This window comes from Lethenteron reissneri, chromosome 9 (genome assembly GCF_015708825.2).
Source record: "Lethenteron reissneri isolate LAM-NWPU_2019-01 chromosome 9, ASM1570882v1, whole genome shotgun sequence".
NCBI lineage: Eukaryota > Metazoa > Chordata > Hyperoartia > Petromyzontiformes > Petromyzontidae > Lethenteron > Lethenteron reissneri.
In genome coordinates, this window is record NC_083787.1 from 192,416 (window position 1) to 217,331 (window position 24,916).

Below are 24,916 nucleotides of genomic sequence, written 5' to 3' on the forward strand. Positions count from 1 at the left end.
GTTGTGGCCGAAACGTCGTGAGAATTATTTTATTATGTTTTATTTTTATTATTTTATTACTTCCCTTCTACATGACTTTACCGAAAAAACCAAGAAGATGAAGCCAATATATGTTAATTCTCAAAGATTATGTTTAGCCGTATTCATTGAAAACATGATTCAGCATGGGTTTTTTTACCAGTAAGAGATGGCGAGGTTGTGAGAATCTCATCCGCTGCAATTAACAATACGGTTTAGTCACGAGTTGCTGAAGCGTGATTCGTACGCAGCATCTCAGTGATGCTTCCTCAGAGCTTTGACTCCTGAGGCACCCAGACACCTCTGTGTTTATATAACTGGTAATTAACATTAGCCTATCCATTTGTAGTGGGTTCTACGGAGGCACACCCTTGACTTTGGAGGCAACACGTTTATTATAACACCCCAACAGGGTAACTACATAAACGGGTCAGGTCAGCAAACACACTGCCTGACCTGCGAAGCCGAGCTTAACGACCGAAGTCCGAAGAGACGTAGCACCAAGGGTTCCATTCCAGCAGACAGCCGCGATCGCTCTCGGGACCTCTCTTTTATGCTCCCGAGCATGGCTTTGCTCCGCCCTCGGCCACGCCCCCTTCTGGATCTCACCAGAAGGTTCTCGACCAAGCATCACGTGTCCCTCAAGCCACCCTTTGGGCCCCCTCGCTATTCTCTGACTGCCACCAGAACCAAGCCCCCTAGGGCCTGCTTCATGCCATACCTACTCTGGTGCCAGAGAGAGGCTCAAGACGCACAGTTCCACTCTGTTGACAGTATCTGGCGCTAAATGCCATAGTGACTCCATTAACATCACTACACATTAACAAAAACGTGTGTCACTTCAATATTAATAATTGAAAATATTTTTCCTCCAGGCTGCACAGATGGTTACTTTCATTGCAGCAATGGACCATGCATTCCACTTTCCTTCCTCTGTGATGAGGATTCGGACTGTGTGGATCAGAGCGATGAGAAGAACTGCCAGTGTGGGCCTGACCAACACCGCTTTCAGAATGGGAACTGTGTGCAACATGAGTTCTTGTGTGATGGAGCCGACGATTGTGGGGACTACTCTGATGAAACAAACTGCAGTGAGTGCTTTGTTTTTACTATTCATAAATAACATGCAGTCTACAAAGATTAACCATTAACATTAATCTTGGGGTTCAGTTTGCGGGATACATTGATTAGCGCACGGCACTGCATCCAGCTACCTGCGTTACATTTTTAGCCATGGCTGACATCAGTGACGAGTGAAATTGTATTTGATTAATAGCCCCCCATTTACCAATCCGCACTGACCAATGTTGCTTCATATGGTCACACCCTCTCACTGACATGGTATAATGTGACCTTTATCCAGCAGCGGATTGACAAAAAACTGTAAACCATAATAAATTTGCATGTTTTTTCTCTTTCAGGCTGCACAGATGGGTATTTTCATTGCAGCAATGGGCCATGCATTCCACGTTCATTCGTCTGTGATGGGGATTTGGACTGTGTGGATCAGAGCGATGAGAAGAACTGCCAGTGCGGCCTTGACCAACAGCGCTGTCAGAATGGGAATTGTGTGCAAAATGAGTTCCTGTGTGATGGAGCGGATGATTGCGGGGACTACTCTGATGAGACAAACTGCAGTGAGTGTTTGTTCCAAATTTGTTTACGTGATTAAAGGATTGAAAAACCGCATCATGAAAAGCAATGTCTCAGTGACTGTATGGATTACTCTGTTCCGCAAATTGCAGTGATTCTCTGTGTTTTATTTTTTATCTTTCATAAAAAAAATATTGTATTCTAATTGTGTTATTGATGTATGTCATGAAACAAAGTGGCCATTCAAAACCCTCGCACAGCACGGCATCACGCAGTGTTAGGATATGGACCACAGACGTAGATATAACAGAATTACGTCTGAGATCGCTTCAAGTGATCTCTTATGCACACGATGTGCAGTACTTTCCCACAAAGCCAATATATTTTGATTTAAAGCTTTCGTGACTGCAGGGATTCATCTTCTTGGTTCTTTCGGTAAAGTCACGTAAAAGGGAAGTAATAAAATTATAAAAATAAAACATAATAAAAGAATTCTCACGACGTTTCGGCCACAACGCAAGCAGCCGTCCTCAGGTGAAGAAGCTTGGTGGTGTTTCATTCTTCACCTGAGGACGGCTGCTTGCGTTGTGGCCGAAACGTCGTGAGAATTATTTTATTATGTTTTATTTTTATTATTTTATTACTTCCCTTCTACATGACTTTACCGAAAAATCCAAGAAGATGAAGCCAATATATGTTAATTCTCAAAGATTATGTTTAGCCGTATTCATTGAAAACATGATTCAGCATGGGTTTTTTTAACAGTAAGAGATGGCGAGGTTGAGAGAATCTCATCCGCTGCAATTAACAATACGGTTTAGTCACTAGTTGCTGAAGCGTGATTCGTACGCAGCATCTCAGTGATGCTTCCTCAAAAACTTTGACTCCTGAGACACCCAGACACCTCTGTGTTTATATAACTGGTAATTAACATTAGCCTATCCATTTGTAGTGGGTTCTACGGAGGCACACCCTTGACTTTGGAGGCAACACGTTTATTATAACACCCCAACAGGGTAACTACATAAACGGGTCAGGTCAGCAACACACTGCCTGACCTGCGAAGCCGAGCTTAACGACCGAAGTCCGAAGAGACGTAGCACCGAGGGTTCCATTCCAGCAGACAGCCGCGATCGCTCTCGGGACCTCTCTTTTATGCTCCCGAGCATGGCTTTGTTCCGCCCTCGGCCACGCCCCCTTCTGGATCTCACCAGAAGGTTCTCGACCAAGCATCACGTGTCCCTCAAGCCACCTATTGGGCCCCCTCGCTATTCTCTGACTGCCACCAGAACCAAGCCCCCTAGGGCCTGCTTCAGTTCATACCTACTCTGGTGCCAGAGAGAGGCTCAAGACGCACAGTTCCACTCCGTTGACAGTAGCTGGCGCTAAATGCCATAGTGACTCCATTAACATCACTACACATTAACAAAAACGTGTGTCACTTCAATATTAATAATTGAAAATATTTTTCCTCCAGGCTGCACAGATGGTTACTTTCGTTGCAGCAATGGACCATGCATTCCACTTTCCTTCCTCTGTGATGAGGATTCGGACTGTGTGGATCAGAGCGATGAGAAGAACTGCCAGTGTGGGCCTGACCAACACCGCTGTCAGAATGGGAACTGTGTGCAACATGAGTTCTTGTGTGATGGAGCCGACGATTGTGGGGACTACTCTGATGAAACAAACTGCAGTGAGTGCTTTGTTTTTACTATTCATAAATAACATGCAGTCTACAAAGATTAACCATTAACATTAATCTTGGGGTTCAGTTTGCGGGATACATTGATTAGTGCACGGCACTGCATCCAGTAACCTGCATTACATTTTTAGCCATGGCTGACATCAGTGACGAGTGAAATTGTATTTGATTAATAGCCCCCCATTTACCAATCCGCACTGACCAATGTTGCTTTATATGGTCACACCCTCTCACTGACATGGTATAATGTGACCTTTATCCAGCAGCGGATTGACAAAAAACTGTAAACCATAATAAATTTGCATGTTTTTTCTCTTTCAGGCTGCACAGATGGGTATTTTCATTGCAGCAATGGAACATGCATTCCACGTTCATTCGTCTGTGATGGGGATTTGGACTGTGTGGATCAGAGCGATGAGAAGAACTGCCAGTGCGGCCTTGACCAACAGCGCTGTCAGAATGGGAATTGTGTGCAAAATGAGTTCCTGTGTGATGGAGCGGATGATTGCGGGGACTACTCTGATGAGACAAACTGCAGTGAGTGTTTGTTCCAAATTTCTTTACGTGATTAAAGAATTGAAAAACCGCATCATGAAAAGCAATGTCTCAGTGACTGTATGGATTACTCTGTTCCGCAAATTGCAGTGATTCTCTGTGTTTTATTTTTTATCTTTCATAAAAAAAATATTGTATTCTAATTGTGTTATTGATGTATGTCATGAAACAAAGTGGCCATTCAAAACCCTCGTACAGCACGGCATCACGCAGTGTTAGGATATGGACCACAGACGTAGATATAACAGAATTACGTCTGAGATCGCTTCAAGTGATCTCTTATGCACACGATGTGCAGTACTTTCCCACAAAGCCAATATATTTTGATTTAAAGCTTTCGTGACTGCAGGGATTCATCTTCTTGGTTTATTCGGTAAAGTCACGTAAAAGGGAAGTAATAAAATTATAAAAATAAAACATAATAAAAGAATTCTCACGACGTTTCGGCCACAACGCAAGCAGCCGTCCTCAGGTGAAGAAGCTTGGTGGTGTTTCATTCTTCACCTGAGGACGACTGCTTGCGTTGTGGCCGAAACGTCATGAGAATAATTTTATTATGTTTTATTTGTATTATTTTATTACTTCCCTTCTACATGACTTTACCGAAAAAACCAAGAAGATGAAGCCAATATATGTTAATTTTCAAAGATTATGTTTAGCCGTATTCATTGAAAACATGATTCAGCATGGGTTTTTTTAACAGTAAGAGATGGCGAGGTTGAGAGAATCTCATCCGCTGCAATTAACAATACGGTTTAGTCACGAGTTGCTGAAGCGTGATTCGTACGCGGCATCTCAGTGATGCTTCCTCAGAGCTTTGACTCCTGAGGCACCCAGACACCTCTGTGTTTATATAACTGGTAATTAACATTAGCCTATCCATTTGTAGTGGGTTCTACGGAGGCACACCCTTGACTTTGGAGGCAACACGTTTATTATAACACCCCAACAGGGTAACTACATAAACGGGTCAGGTCAGCAACACACTGCCTGACCTGCGAAGCCGAGCTTAACGACCGAAGTCCGAAGAGACGTAGCACCGAGGGTTCCATTCCAGCAGACAGCCGCGATCGCTCTCGGGACCTCTCTTTTATGCTCCCGAGCATGGCTTTGCTCCGCCCTCAGCCACGCCCCCTTCTGGATCTCACCAGAAGGTTCTCGACCAAGCATCACGTGTCCCTCAAGCCACCCTTTGGGCCCCCTCGCTATTCTCTGACTGCCACCAGAACCAAGCCCCCTAGGGCCTGCTTCATGCCATACCTACTCTGGTGCCAGAGAGAGGCTCAAGACGCACAGTTCCACTCCGTTGACAGTAGCTGGCGCTAAATGCCATAGTGACTCCATTAACATCACTACACATTAACAAAAACGTGTGTCACTTCAATATTAATAATTGAAAATATTTTTCCTCCAGGCTGCACAGATGGGTATTTTCATTGCAGCAATGGACCATGCATTCCACGTTCATTCGTCTGTGATGGGGATTTGGACTGTGTGGATCAGAGCGATGAGAAGAACTGCCATTGCGGCCTTGACCAACAGCGCTGTCAGAATGGGAATTGTGTGCAAAATGAGTTCCTGTGTGATGGAGCGGATGATTGCGGGGACTACTCTGATGAGACAAACTGCAGTGAGTGTTTGTTCCAAATTTGTTTACGTGATTAAAGGATTGAAAAACCGCATCATGAAAAGCAATGTCTCAGTGACTGTATGGATTACTCTGTTCCGCAAATTGCAGTGATTCTCTGTGTTTTATTTTTTATCTTTCATAAAAAAAATATTGTATTCTAATTGTGTTATTGATGTATGTCATGAAACAAAGTGGCCATTCAAAACCCTCGCACAGCACGGCATCACGCAGTGTTAGGATATGGACCACAGACGTAGATATAACAGAATTACGTCTGAGATCGCTTCAAGTGATCTCTTATGCACACGATGTGCAGTACTTTCCCACAAAGCCAATATATTTTGATTTAAAGCTTTCGTGACTGCAGGGATTCATCTTCTTGGTTCTTTCGGTAAAGTCACGTAAAAGGGAAGTAATAAAATTATAAAAATAAAACATAATAAAAGAATTCTCACGACGTTTCGGCCACAACGCAAGCAGCCGTCCTCAGGTGAAGAAGCTTGGTGGTGTTTCATTCTTCACCTGAGGACGGCTGCTTGCGTTGTGGCCGAAACGTCGTGAGAATTATTTTATTATGTTTTATTTTTATTATTTTATTACTTCCCTTCTACATGACTTTACCGAAAAATCCAAGAAGATGAAGCCAATATATGTTAATTCTCAAAGATTATGTTTAGCCGTATTCATTGAAAACATGATTCAGCATGGGTTTTTTTAACAGTAAGAGATGGCGACGTTGAGAGAATCTCATCCGCTGCAATTAACAATACGGTTTAGTCACTAGTTGCTGAAGCGTGATTCGTACGCAGCATCTCAGTGATGCTTCCTCAAAAACTTTGACTCCTGAGACACCCAGACACCTCTGTGTTTATATAACTGGTAATTAACATTAGCCTATCCATTTGTAGTGGGTTCTACGGAGGCACATTCTTGACTTTGGAGGCAACACGTTTATTATAACACCCCAACAGGGTAACTACATAAACGGGTCAGGTCAGCAACACACTGCCTGACCTGCGAAGCCGAGCTTAACGACCGAAGTCCGAAGAGACGTAGCACCGAGGGTTCCATTCCAGCAGACAGCCGCGATCGCTCTCGGGACCTCTCTTTTATGCTCCCGAGCATGGCTTTGTTCCGCCCTCGGCCACGCCCCCTTCTGGATCTCACCAGAAGGTTCTCGACCAAGCATCACGTGTCCCTCAAGCCACCTATTGGGCCCCCTCGCTATTCTCTGACTGCCACCAGAACCAAGCCCCCTAGGGCCTGCTTCAGTTCATACCTACTCTGGTGCCAGAGAGAGGCTCAAGACGCACAGTTCCACTCCATTGACAGTAGCTGGCGCTAAATGCCATAGTGACTCCATTAACATCACTACACATTAACAAAAACGTGTGTCACTTCAATATTAATAATTGAAAATATTTTTCCTCCAGGCTGCACAGATGGTTACTTTCGTTGCAGCAATGGACCATGCATTCCACTTTCCTTCCTCTGTGATGAGGATTCGGACTGTGTGGATCAGAGCGATGAGAAGAACTGCCAGTGTGGGCCTGACCAACACCGCTGTCAGAATGGGAACTGTGTGCAACATGAGTTCTTGTGTGATGGAGCCGACGATTGTGGGGACTACTCTGATGAAACAAACTGCAGTGAGTGCTTTGTTTTTACTATTCATAAATAACATGCAGTCTACAAAGATTAACCATTAACATTAATCTTGGGGTTCAGTTTGCGGGATACATTGATTAGTGCACGGCACTGCATCCAGTAACCTGCATTACATTTTTAGCCATGGCTGACATCAGTGACGAGTGAAATTGTATTTGATTAATAGCCCCCCATTTACCAATCCGCACTGACCAATGTTGCTTTATATGGTCACACCCTCTCACTGACATGGTATAATGTGACCTTTATCCAGCAGCGGATTGACAAAAAACTGTAAACCATAATAAATTTGCATGTTTTTTCTCTTTCAGGCTGCACAGATGGGTATTTTCATTGCAGCAATGGAACATGCATTCCACGTTCATTCGTCTGTGATGGGGATTTGGACTGTGTGGATCAGAGCGATGAGAAGAACTGCCAGTGCGGCCTTGACCAACAGCGCTGTCAGAATGGGAATTGTGTGCAAAATGAGTTCCTGTGTGATGGAGCGGATGATTGCGGGGACTACTCTGATGAGACAAACTGCAGTGAGTGTTTGTTCCAAATTTCTTTACGTGATTAAAGAATTGAAAAACCGCATCATGAAAAGCAATGTCTCAGTGACTGTATGGATTACTCTGTTCCGCAAATTGCAGTGATTCTCTGTGTTTTATTTTTTATCTTTCATAAAAAAAATATTGTATTCTAATTGTGTTATTGATGTATGTCATGAAACAAAGTGGCCATTCAAAACCCTCGTACAGCACGGCATCACGCAGTGTTAGGATATGGACCACAGACGTAGATATAACAGAATTACGTCTGAGATCGCTTCAAGTGATCTCTTATGCACACGATGTGCAGTACTTTCCCACAAAGCCAATATATTTTGATTTAAAGCTTTCGTGACTGCAGGGATTCATCTTCTTGGTTTATTCGGTAAAGTCACGTAAAAGGGAAGTAATAAAATTATAAAAATAAAACATAATAAAAGAATTCTCACGACGTTTCGGCCACAACGCAAGCAGCCGTCCTCAGGTGAAGAAGCTTGGTGGTGTTTCATTCTTCACCTGAGGACGACTGCTTGCGTTGTGGCCGAAACGTCATGAGAATAATTTTATTATGTTTTATTTGTATTATTTTATTACTTCCCTTCTACATGACTTTACCGAAAAAACCAAGAAGATGAAGCCAATATATGTTAATTCTCAAAGATTATGTTTAGCCGTATTCATTGAAAACATGATTCAGCATGGGTTTTTTTAACAGTAAGAGATGGCGAGGTTGAGAGAATCTCATCCGCTGCAATTAACAATACGGTTTAGTCACGAGTTGCTGAAGCGTGATTCGTACGCGGCATCTCAGTGATGCTTCCTCAGAGCTTTGACTCCTGAGGCACCCAGACACCTCTGTGTTTATATAACTGGTAATTAACATTAGCCTATCCATTTGTAGTGGGTTCTACAGAGGCACACCCTTGACTTTGGAGGCAACACGTTTATTATAACACCCCAACAGGGTAACTACATAAACGGGTCAGGTCAGCAACACACTGCCTGACCTGCGAAGCCGAGCTTAACGACCGAAGTCCGAAGAGACGTAGCACCGAGGGTTCCATTCCAGCAGACAGCCGCGATCGCTCTCGGGACCTCTCTTTTATGCTCCCGAGCATGGCTTTGCTCCGCCCTCAGCCACGCCCCCTTCTGGATCTCACCAGAAGGTTCTCGACCAAGCATCACGTGTCCCTCAAGCCACCCTTTGGGCCCCCTCGCTATTCTCTGACTGCCACCAGAACCAAGCCCCCTAGGGCCTGCTTCATGCCATACCTACTCTGGTGCCAGAGAGAGGCTCAAGACGCACAGTTCCACTCCGTTGACAGTAGCTGGCGCTAAATGCCATAGTGACTCCATTAACATCACTACACATTAACAAAAACGTGTGTCACTTCAATATTAATAATTGAAAATATTTTTCCTCCAGGCTGCACAGATGGGTATTTTCATTGCAGCAATGGACCATGCATTCCACGTTCATTCGTCTGTGATGGGGATTTGGACTGTGTGGATCAGAGCGATGAGAAGAACTGCCATTGCGGCCTTGACCAACAGCGCTGTCAGAATGGGAATTGTGTGCAAAATGAGTTCCTGTGTGATGGAGCGGATGATTGCGGGGACTACTCTGATGAGACAAACTGCAGTGAGTGTTTGTTCCAAATTTCTTTACGTGATTAAAGGATTGAAAAACCGCATCATGAAAAGCAATGTCTCAGTGACTGTATGGATTACTCTGTTCCGCAAATTGCAGTGATTCTCTGTGTTTTATTTTTTATCTTTCATAAAAAAAATATTGTATTCTAATTGTGTTATTGATGTATGTCTTGAAACAAAGTGGCCATTCAAAACCCTCGCACAGCACGGCATCACGCAGTATTAGGATATGGACCACAGACGTAGATATAACAGAATTACGTCTGAGATCGCTTCAAGTGACCTCTTATGCACACGATGTGCAGTACTTTCCCACAAAGCCAATATATTTTGATTTAAAGCTTTCGTGACTGCAGGGATTCATCTTCTTGGTTCTTTCGGTAAAGTCACGTAAAAGGGAAGTAATAAAATTATAAAAATAAAACATAATAAAAGAATTCTCACGACGTTTCGGCCACAACGCAAGCAGCCGTCCTCAGGTGAAGAAGCTTGGTGGTGTTTCATTCTTCACCTGAGGACGGCTGCTTGCGTTGTGGCCGAAACGTCGTGAGAATTATTTTATTATGTTTTATTTTTATTATTTTATTACTTCCCTTCTACATGACTTTACCGAAAAATCCAAGAAGATGAAGCCAATATATGTTAATTCTCAAAGATTATGTTTAGCCGTATTCATTGAAAACATGATTCAGCATGGGTTTTTTTAACAGTAAGAGATGGCGAGGTTGAGAGAATCTCATCCGCTGCAATTAACAATACGGTTTAGTCACTAGTTGCTGAAGCGTGATTCGTACGCAGCATCTCAGTGATGCTTCCTCAAAAACTTTGACTCCTGAGACACCCAGACACCTCTGTGTTTATATAACTGGTAATTAACATTAGCCTATCCATTTGTAGTGGGTTCTATGGAGGCACACCCTTGACTTTGGAGGCAACACGTTTATTATAACACCCCAACAGGGTAACTACATAAACGGGTCAGGTCAGCAACACACTGCCTGACCTGCGAAGCCGAGCTTAACGACCGAAGTCCGAAGAGACGTAGCACCGAGGGTTCCATTCCAGCAGACAGCCGCGATCGCTCTCGGGACCTCTCTTTTATGCTCCCGAGCATGGCTTTGTTCCGCCCTCGGCCACGCCCCCTTCTGGATCTCACCAGAAGGTTCTCGACCAAGCATCACGTGTCCCTCAAGCCACCTATTGGGCCCCCTCGCTATTCTCTGACTGCCACCAGAACCAAGCCCCCTAGGGCCTGCTTCAGTTCATACCTACTCTGGTGCCAGAGAGAGGCTCAAGACGCACAGTTCCACTCCGTTGACAGTAGCTGGCGCTAAATGCCATAGTGACTCCATTAACATCACTACACATTAACAAAAACGTGTGTCACTTCAATATTAATAATTGAAAATATTTTTCCTCCAGGCTGCACAGATGGTTACTTTCGTTGCAGCAATGGACCATGCATTCCACTTTCCTTCCTCTGTGATGAGGATTCGGACTGTGTGGATCAGAGCGATGAGAAGAACTGCCAGTGTGGGCCTGACCAACACCGCTGTCAGAATGGGAACTGTGTGCAACATGAGTTCTTGTGTGATGGAGCCGACGATTGTGGGGACTACTCTGATGAAACAAACTGCAGTGAGTGCTTTGTTTTTACTATTCATAAATAACATGCAGTCTACAAAGATTAACCATTAACATTAATCTTGGGGTTCAGTTTGCGGGATACATTGATTAGCGCACGGCACTGCATCCAGTAACCTGCATTACATTTTTAGCCATGGCTGACATCAGTGACGAGTGAAATTGTATTTGATTAATAGCCCCCCATTTACCAATCCGCACTGACCAATGTTGCTTTATATGGTCACACCCTCTCACTGACATGGTATAATGTGACCTTTATCCAGCAGCGGATTGACAAAAAACTGTAAACCATAATAAATTTGCATGTTTTTTCTCTTTCAGGCTGCACAGATGGGTATTTTCATTGCATCAATGGACCATGCATTCCACGTTCATTCGTCTGTGACGGGAATTCGGACTGCATAGATCAGAGCGATGAGAAGAACTGCCAGTGTGGGCCTGACCAACAGCGCTGTCAGAATGGGAACTGTGTGCAAATTGAGTTCTTGTGTGATGGAACCGACGATTGTGGGGACTACTCTGATGAAACAAACTGCAGTGAGTGCTTTGTTTTGACTATTCATAAATAACATGCAGTCTACAAAGATAATCCATTAACATTAATCTTGGAGTTCAGTTTGCAGGGTTACATTTATTAGCGCACAGCGCTACACTGCATTCAGTAACCTGATTTACATTTTTAGCCATGGCTGACATCAATGACGAGTGAAATTGTATTTGATTCATAGCCCCCCATTTACCATTACGCACTGACCAATGTTGCCTTATATGGTCACACCCCCTCACTGACATGGTATGATGTGACCTTTATCCAGCAGTGGATTGACAAAAAAATGCAAACCCTAATTAATTCGCAAATTTTTTTCTCTTTTAGGCTGCACAGATGGGTATTTTCATTGCAGCAATGGGCCATGCATTCCACGTTCATTCGTCTGTGATGGGGATTCGGACTGTGTGGATCAGAGTGATGAGAAGAACTGCAAGTGTAGTCCTGACCTACAGCACTGTGGTAATTAAGTGTATATTGAGCAATGTGTTTTCAATTGTGTTTTCAGCAATGTACATATAGCTTTAGTTATCAGTTATTGCAAGTGTGATAAATGTTGTTATTGTGATTTACATATACAGGCAATCTCTCGTTTACGATGGTCTGATTTACAATGATACACATTCCTGACGTTTATATAACTCCACCATAAATCGATTTATGACGCAGAAACTTGATTTACGATGCATCTTCTGACATAACCCCAATCATATTTGAACAGTCAGTCTGGTTTCCAATATTAGTTGGCGTGGAACTTTTGTTCTTCTCAATTCTTTTTGTGCATTTTTACCTCTTAAACCCTGTTAAATATGGCTGATAAAAGGGGAATAAATCGGCAAGTGTCCGATTTATGATGTGGTTTCCGAAAACGTATTATGTCGTGAAAACGGGGACTGCCTTTATAATGTGCCATGTAACACACTTGTAATGCTTTGTTTATATTTTGAAGACAAATGCACAGACTCAGTATTCAAGTGTTCAAATGGTTGGCAGTGTATTCCTGGACATTTCTACTGCGACGGAGAGCCCGACTGTGCAGACTCGAGTGATGAGAATGCAGACTGCCATTGCCACCCAGACCAATTCCGCTGTGGAAATGGAACCTGCTTGGGAATAACAAATGTGTGTGATGGAGTCAATGATTGTGGCGACTATACGGATGAGAGAAACTGCAGTGAGTACAATTTTGTCTTGGTCAAAATGTTCTCGTCATGATTTTACATTTATGCTTTGGTTAAAATTGGACATATTTAAAACTCATTTAATATTTTGTTTTAAGGTTGCTCTCCAAAACAGTACACATGCAGTAACAGCACCACGGAGTGTCTGGACTTAATCTATGTTTGTGATGGAGAAGTTGACTGTAGTTATGGATCGGATGAAAGCGACTGTGATCGAGGTAAGGTTTAAGTATTTATATCGATCCCAATTGTTTCAATAATGGTGTTTCTATTGTAGTGTATGAAATGTGTAGTTATCGAGAGAGTAAAATGCAAACTAGGTTATCAATAAAGAAGTACATATTGTTGAATTAGATAAATGTATTTACATATCTACAACATTTATTTGCACGAAACCAGAGTGTGCTGCAAGTGAGTTCCGCTGTGATGATAAGAAGAACTGCATTCGTGGAAACCTGTACTGCAATGGGGAATTCGACTGTGCAGACCAGAGTGATGAGAAGCCAAACTGTCAGTGCCACCCTGACCAACTTCGTTGTGGAAACGGAACCTGCGTAGCAAATGAGAGCTTCTGTGATGGAATCAATGACTGTGGGGACTTCTTTGATGAGAGCAACTGCAGTGAGTTAAGGTTTACTATTAAAATGACTGAATTTTCACCACTGACGTCCTCCCAGAGACTGTCACGTGCAGACACACATACAAGAACACATCGAGTTTATAAGATACGTACGGACCATGCATACAGGCACAAACATCACTTCTGTACTCTACTTGTATGCTGCCATATCTAAGCTCCCCACCTTCATCAACCCACGTTGACCGGCCTGGTGAAGTATGGTCAAATAACCACCATGATCCGCACGACATGGCCTTCATTCAGCAGTGGATTAATAAAGGATTGTCCATGGACATGTACAGTCCTTTGTACATAGATTACTAAAACTGTGTACTTTTCAAGAAGAACATAGTAGTTTTAATCAACTGAAATATTACATTTAAAAACATAGTTTTTTTTCTTTCCTGCAGCTTGTACTCAAAATGAGTTCACATGCAAAAACAGCAGGGAATGTGTGAGTAGTATGGATGTCTGTGATGGGATCACAGATTGCAGTGATGGATCGGACGAAATCAACTGTAGCCAAGGTACTTTCTAAAAATAATATTTTATGTTCCTATCTTTTAAAAAAATATATAAAATACGGATTCACCAGTTTGGACTAGGGTTGTTAAATATCAACTGATAACCAGTCACCTCTCATTATGAATTGCCGGTTGATTATTAAGCCATGGTTACATCACTCCTATCACAGCCTCGTCACTGTCAAACCACCTTCCACATAGAGCTCATTTTCATATGGCCTCCATGGAAGATGTTTAAGACCACCCCATCCAATCCAACAAATGAATTGCTGCACGTGAAGAGTGTGGGCCTACATACCTACTATAATCACCCAGAAATGTCTGTCCTTAATGCTCGTGACGTCACTCCACATCTACCAGCCCCACCTCATTTTAATATTCATGAGTATGTGACGTCCTCCCAATGGACACCCCCACCCCTCCTCATTCATAATAATGAGCGGGTGACGTCACTCAATATGGAGTACTGCCCCCCCTCACTAATAATCATGAGCAAGTGATGTCACTCCACATCTAACAGCCCCCCTCATTAATAATCATGAGCAGGTGACGTTCTCCAAATGGACACCCCCCCTCCCCATTATGATTACCTACTATAATGAGCAAAGAATGTCTGTGTGCAACGCTCGTTACGTCACTCCACGTCGACCAGCCCCCCTCATTAATTATCATGAACAGGTTACATCCTATTCATATTCTTTGGGTCTTTCGGTAAAGTCACGTCGATAGAACAAAATAATAAATATGAAAATTACGTGAATATAAAAGGTTACGTCCTCCACATGGACCCCCCCTCATTAATAATCATGAGCATGTGACGTCAATTTACAAGGAGCACCCTCCCCCCTCATTAATAATCATAAACAGGTGACGTCCTCCAAATGGACACCCCCCCCCTCCATTCATAATAATTAGCGGCTGACGTCACTCCACATGGTGGGCCGAGGCGCCTCCCCCCTCCTCGGCGTCAACTTACAACCCTCTGTAATTCTATTGAGACATCAGAGTAAAAAGGACATCATGATGAACAAGGGATTATAACCTTAAAATGAAATAGGTCTGTGTCACCGCGACCTTACAAATTGCACACGCATTAATGCAATATCTTGTCACGGACTGCTTTTCACTTGCAAGTTTCAGATTTACTGCAATACAACTGTCCTTGGATGGGCGAAAGGCTAGTTATTCATAGTTGTCACCATATTGTAGCTTCAATCATCATTCAATGTTGCTTGCCTTTAAACCCTCAGAGAACTAACATAATGTGCAGTTGTGCAAGGGTTTTACCATCTTCCATCTGATCACACAATATGTCTATTATAGTGAGGGTGGGAATCGGAAATAAGATTGCACTTGAGTGCCAGGGTTATCCTCCAATCATGATACATTTTGCCAACATTGCACTGACATGGGTTACAGAATACTTTTTTTACTTCAACACCTGTGTGTATTTGTAGTGAGTCCAACTGAGTTGCAGACGTTGTTCCTTTTAGAGGCAACACATTTATTTGTAACACGTAACACAAAGGGGTAACTGCCCCTTCACCAGATACAGCCTAGGGTGGTGACCACCCAGCTAATTACTCTATACAGAGGAGTTACTGCGACGAAGGGTCAGACCCTCACTCGGGTCTCCGACGACGTGGTTGACCTCGTAGGACGAACAGCTTCAGCTTGAGGTGTAGAGCTTCCAGCTTGTAGATGTTGAGCTTCCAGCTTGTAGAATGCAGCGACCCCGGTCCCTCTCAGGGACCCACCTTATATCCCCCTACGGTCGGGGCCACTCCGCCCTCGGCCCCGCCCGCCTTCTCGAGCATTCTCGTTCTCTCTCGATCCTTCTCAAGAGCTCTCCCTGGACATGTGACCACCCACTAGCCACCCCCCCCCCCCGACCTGGGGCCCCTTGTGTGGACTCTCCGAATCACGTGTCTACAGGGCCAACCAGAGTGCCACGGCCCGGGGCAACCCTGCCCCTGGGCTGATGCTCACCCCCTCCCCCTTGAAAGAGCCCCCACCACACGCTGTGCGTGGTGCCCGCACTATCCCAGTGCTCACCAAGCCCCACTAGGGCTGGTGTTACACACAGCCACCCACACGGCGCTGTCCCCGCTAGGGCTGGTGTTACACACAGCCACCCACACGGGGCTGTCCACGCTAGGGCTGGTGTTACACACAGCCACCCACACGGCGCTGTCCCCACTAGGGCTGGTGTTACACACAGCCACCCACACGGTGCTGTCCCCACTAGGGCTGGTGTTACACACAGCCACCCACACGGTGCTGTCCCTACTAGGGCTGGTGTTACACACAGCCACCCACACGGTGCTGTCCCCACTAGGGCTGGTGTTACACACAGCCACCCACACGGCGCTGTCCCCCCTAGGGCTGGTGTTACACACAGCCACCCACACGGTGCTGTCCCCACTAGGGCTGGTGTTACACACAGCCACCCACACGGTGCTGTCCCCACTAGGGCTGGTGTTACACACAGCCACCCACACGGCGCTGTCCCCCCTAGGGCTGGTGTTACACACAGCCACCCACACGGTGCTGTCCCCACTAGGGCTGGTGTTACACACAGCCACCCACACGGCGCTGTCCCCCCTAGGGCTGGTGTTACACACAGCCACCCACACGGTGCTGTCCCCACTAGAGCTGTGTCACACACAGCCACCCACACGGGGCTGTCCCCACTAGGGCTGGTGTTACACACAGCCACCCACACGGCGCTGTCCCCACTAGGGCTGGTGTTACACACAGCCACCCACACGGCGCTGTCCCCACTAGGGCTGGTGTTACACACAGCCACCCACACGGCGCTGTCCCCCCTAGGGCTGGTGTTACACACAGCCACCCACACGGTGCTGTCCCCACTAGGGCTGTGTCACACACAGCCACCCACACGGTGCTGTCCCCACTAGGGCTGGTGTTACACACAGCCACCCACACGGTGCTGTCCCCACTAGGGCTGGTGTTACACACAGCCACCCACACGGTGCTGTCCCCACTAGGGCTGTGTCACACACAGCCACCCACACGATGCTGTCCCCACTAGGGCTGTGTCACACACAGCCACCCACACGGTGCTGTCCCCACTAGGGCTGTGTCACACACAGCCACCCACACGGCGCTGTCCCCCCTAGGGCTGGTGTTACACACAGCCACCCACACGGTGCTGTCCCCACTAGGGCTGGTGTTACACACAGCCACCCACACGGCGCTGTCCCCACTAGGGCTGGTGTCACACACAGCCACCCACACGGTGCTGTCCCCACTAGGGCTGTGTCACACACAGCCACCCACACGGGGCTGTCCCCACTAGGGCTGGTGTTACACACAGCCACCCACACGGCGCTGTCCCCACTAGGGCTGGTGTTACACACAGCCACCCACACGGCGCTGTCCCCACTAGGGCTGGTGTTACACACAGCCACCCACACGGCGCTGTCCCCCCTAGGGCTGGTGTTACACACAGCCACCCACACGGTGCTGTCCCCACTAGGGCTGTGTCACACACAGCCACCCACACGGTGCTGTCCCCACTAGGGCTGGTGTTACACACAGCCACCCACACAGTGCTGTCCCCACTAGGGCTGTGTCACACACAGCCACCCACACGGTGCTGTCCCCACTAGGGCTGTGTCACACACAGCCACCCACACGGTGCTGTCCCCACTAGGGCTGTGTCACACACAGCCACCCACACGGCGCTGTCCCCCCTAGGGCTGGTGTTACACACAGCCACCCACACGGTGCTGTCCCCACTAGTGCTGGTGTTATACACAGCCACCCACACGGCGCTGTCCCCACTAGGGCTGGTGTTACACACAGCCACCCACACGGGGCTGTCCCTACTAGGGCTGGTGTTACACACAGCCACCCACACGGCGCTGTCCCCACTAGGGCTGGTGTTACACACAGCCACCCACACGGTGCTGTCCCCACTAGGGCTGTGTCACACACAGCCACCCACACGGTGCTGTCCCCACTAGGGCTGGTGTTACACACAGCCACCCACACGGTGCTGTCCCCACTAGGGCTGGTGTTACACACAGCCACCCACACGGTGCTGTCCCCACTAGGGCTGGTGTTACACACAGCCACCCACACGGCGCTGTCCCCACTAGGGCTGGTGTTACACACAGCCACCCACACGGGGCTGTCCCCACTAGGGCTGGTGTTACACACAGCCACCCACACGGCGCTGTCCCCCCTAGGGCTGGTGTTACACACAGCCACCCACACGGTGCTGTCCCCACTAGGGCTGGTGTTACACACAGCCACCCACACGGTGCTGTCCCCACTAGGGCTGGTGTTACACACAGCCACCCACACGGCGCTGTCCCCACTAGGGCTGGTGTTACACACAGCCACCCACACGGGGCTGTCCACGATGTAGGAACATCGAACGGCACGGCCCTTCCGGGCCTGCACCAAACAGTGACATTCCCAATGTCACTACATATTTCTATAAGCTATGTATTTAAAAAATGATGACACAACTGTTTGGTTATGTGTGGTTCCAGCCATATACAGATTTACAGCTCAAGCCATGGTCAATAACACTATGAATGTTGAAGATTTAGAAAAGGAGGTGAGATTAGTTTTTTATGCATTTTTGGAGACATTTTATTATGAATGTAACAATTCAAATTTTAATGCATATACTGTACGTTCATTCCATTATGCAGTACAGAGGAATCTTTAGATTCATAACTAGAGATTGTATATGCACTGCATAGACCAATAAACATGTATTCAATTGTGACTGCATCAGGGCGATTCACTGATTCAGAGGGAAACATTGTTACTGTTTAATGTGATTAAGTAACTTTGTTAATAGGTGGTGGTAGGTTAAGGTTTCCTCTACACGATATTGTTTATTTTGTCTAATGCTTGTCTCTATCCCCTCCCTGATCTCTGCCGCCTCATTCCATGTCTCACACCTCGTCTTACCCTCCCCCCCCCCCCCTCAAAAAAGCTACAAGATTATTTGAAACGAACATTAGTAAACAAAAATGTTATGATACGCATCACAATACTGAATTAATCATAATAGTAATACATTAAGATAATAAATTAACAATGATACAAGAAACAGTTGATGTGATTTGTTATTTTTTTAGTGTGCAAGGCAGAGATGTTATCTCTGCAACAGTCTGTGAACCTCACTCATCGAGTCCTCCACCACCGATGTTGAGTACTCGGTCTCCCAGACTGACAGTTTTTTTTGCTGCCGCAGATACAGCTTAGTTTGTAGATGCCGGGATATTGCATGTCAGGGAAATTGTCCTTCACAGATGGGATCAGATCATGAATTTTATGTACTGTGTTAAATCGGACCTGGATCTTGTGTTTGTTCATGATTTTGGAAATATTTTTGGTTACCCCTGCTATGTATGGCAAGGTGATGGTTTTCATTGGATCCTCAGATGGCTCCTTCCTCACGGTTGGGGTGATGGCTTTGCGGATTGTGTAGTCAGAGTATCCATTCGTCTTGAAAGCTTGGTGTACGTCTTTGAGTTCACTGGTTAGGTGTTCATGGTCGGAGATACATTGAGCTCTATGGTGTAGAGTTTTGATGAGGGAATTATTCTGTGATGGATGGTAGTGGGAGTCAGGTTTTGGTAGGCATCAGTATGGGTTGTTTTCCTGTAGGCAGAATGGCTCATGGAGCCATCTGGTCTCTTTTGAATTAGGACATCCAAGAAAGGTAGCTTGCCATCCTTTATACCTCCATGGTGAATTTGATGGCTCTGTGTATGTAATTGATGTGGTTGAGGAATTGGTTCAAAGCCGGTCGGCCATGTGGCCAGATGACAAAAGTGTCATCCACGTACCTCTTCCACAAGGACGGGCGTAGAGTGGATGCCTGGATGGTGTCCGTCTCAAATTTTTCCATGAAAACATTGGCTACAACCAGAGATACGGGAGAACCTATTGAGGTGCCTTCAGTTTGTTTGTAGAATGTTCCATTCCAGGTGAAATATGTATTAGTGAGGCAGTGTCTCACCAGGGCTGGTACATCAGCATTCAATCCTTGTTGGACCAAATCTTCAATGATTGCAATGGTATCGGGGACAGGAACTTTAGTGAACAAAGAAACTACATTGAAACTAACAAGCAAATCACCTGGGGACAGTGAGATGTCCTTAATTGATGATACCAGGTGAGCTGAGTTAAGTACAGAAGAGGTGGTCTTACCAGTGAATGGCGGGTGAGCTAATGGTGGAGACGATGGGACGAAGGGGTGTACCTTCTTTATGGATTTTTGGTAAGCCATATAATCTGGGTGGTCTAGCAGCAGAAGGCTTTAAGGAAAACCTTTGTTCTGTTCAATTAATGAAGCTGAATCAGTGATGATACTGTTCGTTTTTGTAACGAGGCTGTTGGTGGGATCTCTTTTAATTTTTGGATAGCTACCATCATTAAGTAGGTCCTGAATTTTGTTGTTGTACACGCTTTTGTCCATGATGACCGTGCGATGGCGTTGGATTGTGGGCCCAAAGGGTTTCGATCACGTTGGTTTTATACCTTTATGTGACTGTCTGGAATGTGGGTCTGACTTGGTGCATCCATGTCTGATCCCACGTGTGAGACGCCGAGTCGGCGACTAACTGCCAGGGCAGGATATGCATTTCCACCATTTCCGTGGACAGCATTCATGTTCATTCGGTGTGTAAATGGCGATGCCTGAACGCCCATACTTTGTTCAGTATCGTTTGTGGAGGAGAATTGATGCATTGTTCAGACCAGTCCAAAATAGTGCAAAATATTTATTCTGGTAAGTTGATCATGGTGCTTGACAGATATCTGAGTGCCAAACTCACTCCAATTCTCTTCCATTTCCAGATTGGCTGCTGCTTCGAGCACCTCTGCTTGGGCCCTAGCAGCAGTTGCTTCTTTTTTGAGCTATAGGGTACTTAGCTTAGCATCCAGCTCAATTTTATTCCGTGTGGCAGTAGCCACTAATATACTCTCTTGCTCTTCGAGCTCTGCTTTCCTCCGTGCGGCAGTAGTAACTAATGTACTCTCTTGCTCTCGTGCGGCAGCAGTTGCTAATATACTCTCTTGCTCTGCTTCCTTCCGTGCGGCAAGCAGTTGCTATGCTTGCTTCTTCTTGTATGCGGGCCTTTTCAATTAGCATGGCTTTCTCTTCCGCCATGTAGGAAATACGGGCGTTTGCTGCTTCTGCTGCTGCACGTGCCTGAGCTGCTGCCATACTAGTAGATGATGTCTGTGAGTGTGCTGAGCCTTTAGATCTTGTGGTAGACTTGGATGAGACAAAGTGCTGAGATCGTGTCTCTCTTAAGCCCTCCACATGGTCCATTGCATCTTGTATCACTGCCTGCACATTACCACCGAGCAGTTCAAGGAAGTGCTCTTGCATGCGCACTCCTTCGATGCCCTCATCTGTTTTCACCTTCATCAGGAGGGAAATGTATTTATTTGCCAGCAGCTTGTAGCTTGAGCTGCTCACCTTCACTCGCTGTATGGCCCGCTGAATTGAGGCCACTGTGTCTGAGGCATTTGAAGCTTCAGATATATCTGCTTCAACCCGGTCCCATGCCCTTTGTATCCTGGCAGCAAGGTCTTGCTTATCAGCTTTATAGCTTTCCAAGGCCCGTTGTGTCAGCCTGACCTCTCTTTGGGGCCTTAAACTCCCTTGGTCCTCTTGAGGCAGGATGGGAGGTCCTGGATTGCTTAAATCACTTTCATCAGCATCTATCCCTGCTGAACTGTGGCTTTCCATGCTGCGATGCTTGCAACACAATTTTAATATAGACTCGTTGCAGAGCTGGTTGCTTACTGCAGGGCTGACTGCTTGAGAGCTCCTTGCTTGCTGAAGGCTAACTGCTTGAGAGCTCCTTGCTTGCTGCAGGCTGACTACTTGAGAGCTCCTTGCTTGAGGAGCTGGTTGGGAGCTCCAAAAAGAATGTCTTCTTACTTGCTGCAGAGCTGGCTGCAGAGCTGGTTGGGAGCTTCAAGAAGAGTGTCTTTTTACTGTCTTGGCCTCGCGGTGTGCTGCGTTGCACCGCTATCCAAATAGTTAACCTCGCATCCAATACACTTTCAAAGCCAGGGTGAACATCCGACTCCAAACGTAATTTATTGAATTGAACGAGGTAAAACTGATGGAAAAACACAGCACGGATACAGCATCTGTTAATACTTGGAAATATCAATACAATTGTAATGCGGGCGTACACGACCTCCCGGAAGTGACGTCATGGGGGGAGGAGTTACGTCACGTGGGGGAGAGGGTTCAGGTCTATAAGGGGAGAAACCGGAAGAGGAGGGGGAGTGATCGGAGACTGGGAAAGAGTGAGGCCACGCAGGGCGGAGAGAGAGAGAGAGAGAGTGGCGAGATCGCCACATACAAGGACCCCGAGGTTCGGCACCGTCGGCCAACGGTGACCGACCCCGGAGCAGCAGGAGCAGCGAGGAGGCTGCAGAGAGCAGCGGGTCTGCAAAAGGGGAGTTGAGCAGCGGGGGTCTGCACGAGGAGTTCAGCAGCGAGTCTGCTAGGGGAGAAAGTGGGCTACGTGAGCGACAGCAGCCAGGGGCTGCCGAACGAAGAGTATCCGGGGGAGTGCCGTGAGGGAAAAGCATAAGAACCCAAATAAAGGACACGGAGACAGAGACAGCGTCCGAGTTCTTTATTACACAATGAATGAACACTACAACATCATAACATTGTCTTAGATAACCTGAAACTCAACAATAGATCCTGGATGGACCAGGGACCTACATTTGTACTGAACAGCTCTACAAGGGAATAAGCTGTGTTAAATAAAAGCACATCGTGTAATCATCACACTGCATCCCAGATGTACAGCACTGCATATAACATTGAGCTGTGGATGAGACATTTCGTCATCCTTGCTCTCAAAATCGCAATATACTTACTTGGGTACAAGTTTGACTCGACTTATTCAATTACAAGTAACATTCACAAGGCAAGTTACAGGCTTCGTTGTTAACTAGGCCTCGTTTTTATAATAATTTAACAGCATTATAAAGGCATTTATGGCATTATAACGGTCATTATAACATAACAGCACTCCCAATATTATAAGAACACTAGCTGTACTACCCGGCTTCGCCCGGGACTTGTATCCACCACGGCCGGCCGCCTTTGTCTCCCCAGTGGCGATGTTAATATGCCACAGCAGTTACTCGTTTGAGGCAGAGTCGAGCTAGGGGAGGTTCAAATAATGGTCACCGGTGGTGGCCGTGAGTGGGAATCGAACTGGGTTCGCCAGGTTGGTAGCGCAGCGTAGCGTTAAGCACTACACCCACCGATCCTCACACACCACACACGCACAGACACACACACAGACACACACACAGACACACGCAGACACACACAGACAGACACACACACACACAGACACAGACAGCACGCTAAGCACTACACTACCGCTCCCCACACACCACACACGCACACACACAGACACACACACAGACACACACACACAGACACACACACACAGACACACACACACAGACACAGGCAGCACGCTAAGCACTACACTACCGTTCCCCCTACACAACACACGGTTGCGCGTCCATAGGTACACATACACGCGCTTGCTGCAGACACACGACTTTCAGGGTGCGTACGGCAGTAAACGACTGAAATAATAAAGCGGCAATGCTGCGCAAGGAACGCCTTAGACCTGCAACACATTTGTGTAATGCGAGCGTAAACACACAAACACATACAAACACATACACAATACACACACATACATGCAGACACACAGACACACACATAACACACATACATACACACACATACATACACAGAAACACATACACACATACATAGACACACACATACATACACACAAACACATGCACACGCGTACATACACACATACATACAGACACGCAGACATACACATAAAGACATACAAAAAAACCCACATACATACACACACATACACACAAACACATACACACACATACATACACACATACATACAGACACACAAACATACACATAAACACATACACACATAGACATGACCCGGCTTCGCCCGGGACTTGGATCCACGATGCCCGGCCGCCTTTGTCTCCCCAGTGACGATGTTCACACACGACAGCAGTTACGCGTTTGAGGCTGAGTCGACCTAGGGGAGGCCCAGGTCCGTTTCAAATAATCGTCAGCGGTGGTGGGCGTGAGTTGGAATCGATCTGGGGGCGCTCAACCAGCTTAATGACTATTTGTACAAAGAACATATAAAGAATCGATTATAATAAGCAGGCAACAGTCCACATTATAGACTGCCAGTACACGCACTCAGCTTCATAAGCAGGCTAGAGTGTACATGATAGAGTGGCAGTACGCTCACCGAGCTTAATAAGCAGGCTACAGTCTACATGATAGACTGGCAGTACGCTGACCCAGCTTAATGACTATTTGTACAGTGAACATTTAAGTAATCGATTGTTGGCGCGTTGGGTTTAAAAGTAATATTAATTGCACACATTGTGGTGGGGGTGGAGTGAAGAGTACGAAAAACTTTGATGAATTTACCTCAGAGTGGCGTGGTGGGTGTCGAGACCTAGTAGCGTGCAGAGCCTGCGGCCTCGCCAAAATTGGGCACCTGGCAGAGGCAGGGTACGGGTGGCGTTCCTTCCCCCCCCCCTCAGCGCTCCAACAATACTGTGTAATGGCTATTATTTAATTATTTACGGAGCCTATGAAAGTGGCGAAGGCGTGGCTAGCCGTTGGCAGGGGCAACCGCCGTCCAATGAAAGTGCAGCCCTTGGCGAAGGCGTCGCTAGCCGATGCCAGGTCAAATGAAAGCGGCGAAGGCGTCGCTAGCCGTTGGCAGGGGCAACCGGCGTCCAATGAAAGTGCGTATGGTCCGGAGACACACAGACACACAGACAGACAGATAGACAGACAGATTCGCGATTTTATATATATAGATAATCGAACTTACAGACAATGCTTCTTAAAGTCCCACAATGGACAGTTACAGTTGTCTTCACTGGGACGCGATTTGTGCCGCCATCTTGAACTGTGTAATG

General features: G+C 46.4%; 1 protein-coding gene across 3 annotated transcripts in view; it reads left to right on the forward strand.

The window, feature by feature from the left end:
* Positions 1-18,968, forward strand: part of LOC133340379 (low-density lipoprotein receptor-related protein 2-like) — a 38,070-nt gene extending 19,102 nt beyond the window's left edge. For 2 of the 3 annotated variants that reach the window (XM_061548520.1, XM_061548521.1), the window contains 17 exons: positions 894-1,109; positions 1,440-1,655; positions 3,089-3,304; positions 3,635-3,850; positions 5,283-5,498; positions 6,932-7,147; positions 7,478-7,693; positions 9,126-9,341; positions 10,775-10,990; positions 11,321-11,536; positions 11,874-12,008; positions 12,496-12,720; positions 12,826-12,945; positions 13,127-13,348; positions 13,757-13,873; positions 18,397-18,464; positions 18,852-18,968. In XM_061548520.1, coding sequence (XP_061404504.1) covers positions 894-1,109; positions 1,440-1,655; positions 3,089-3,304; positions 3,635-3,850; positions 5,283-5,498; positions 6,932-7,147; positions 7,478-7,693; positions 9,126-9,341; positions 10,775-10,990; positions 11,321-11,536; positions 11,874-12,008; positions 12,496-12,720; positions 12,826-12,945; positions 13,127-13,348; positions 13,757-13,873; positions 18,397-18,464; positions 18,852-18,920 — 3,116 coding nt within the window. In that variant the 3' untranslated portion in view covers positions 18,921-18,968. Of the gene's footprint in view, positions 1-893; positions 1,110-1,439; positions 1,656-3,088; positions 3,305-3,634; positions 3,851-5,282; positions 5,499-6,931; positions 7,148-7,477; positions 7,694-9,125; positions 9,342-10,774; positions 10,991-11,320; positions 11,537-11,873; positions 12,009-12,495; positions 12,721-12,825; positions 12,946-13,126; positions 13,349-13,756; positions 13,874-18,396; positions 18,465-18,851 lie in introns of those variants that run through there. The other variant, XR_009754894.1, reaches the window with a different exon arrangement.
* The last annotated feature ends 5,948 nt before the right edge of the window (positions 18,969-24,916 follow it).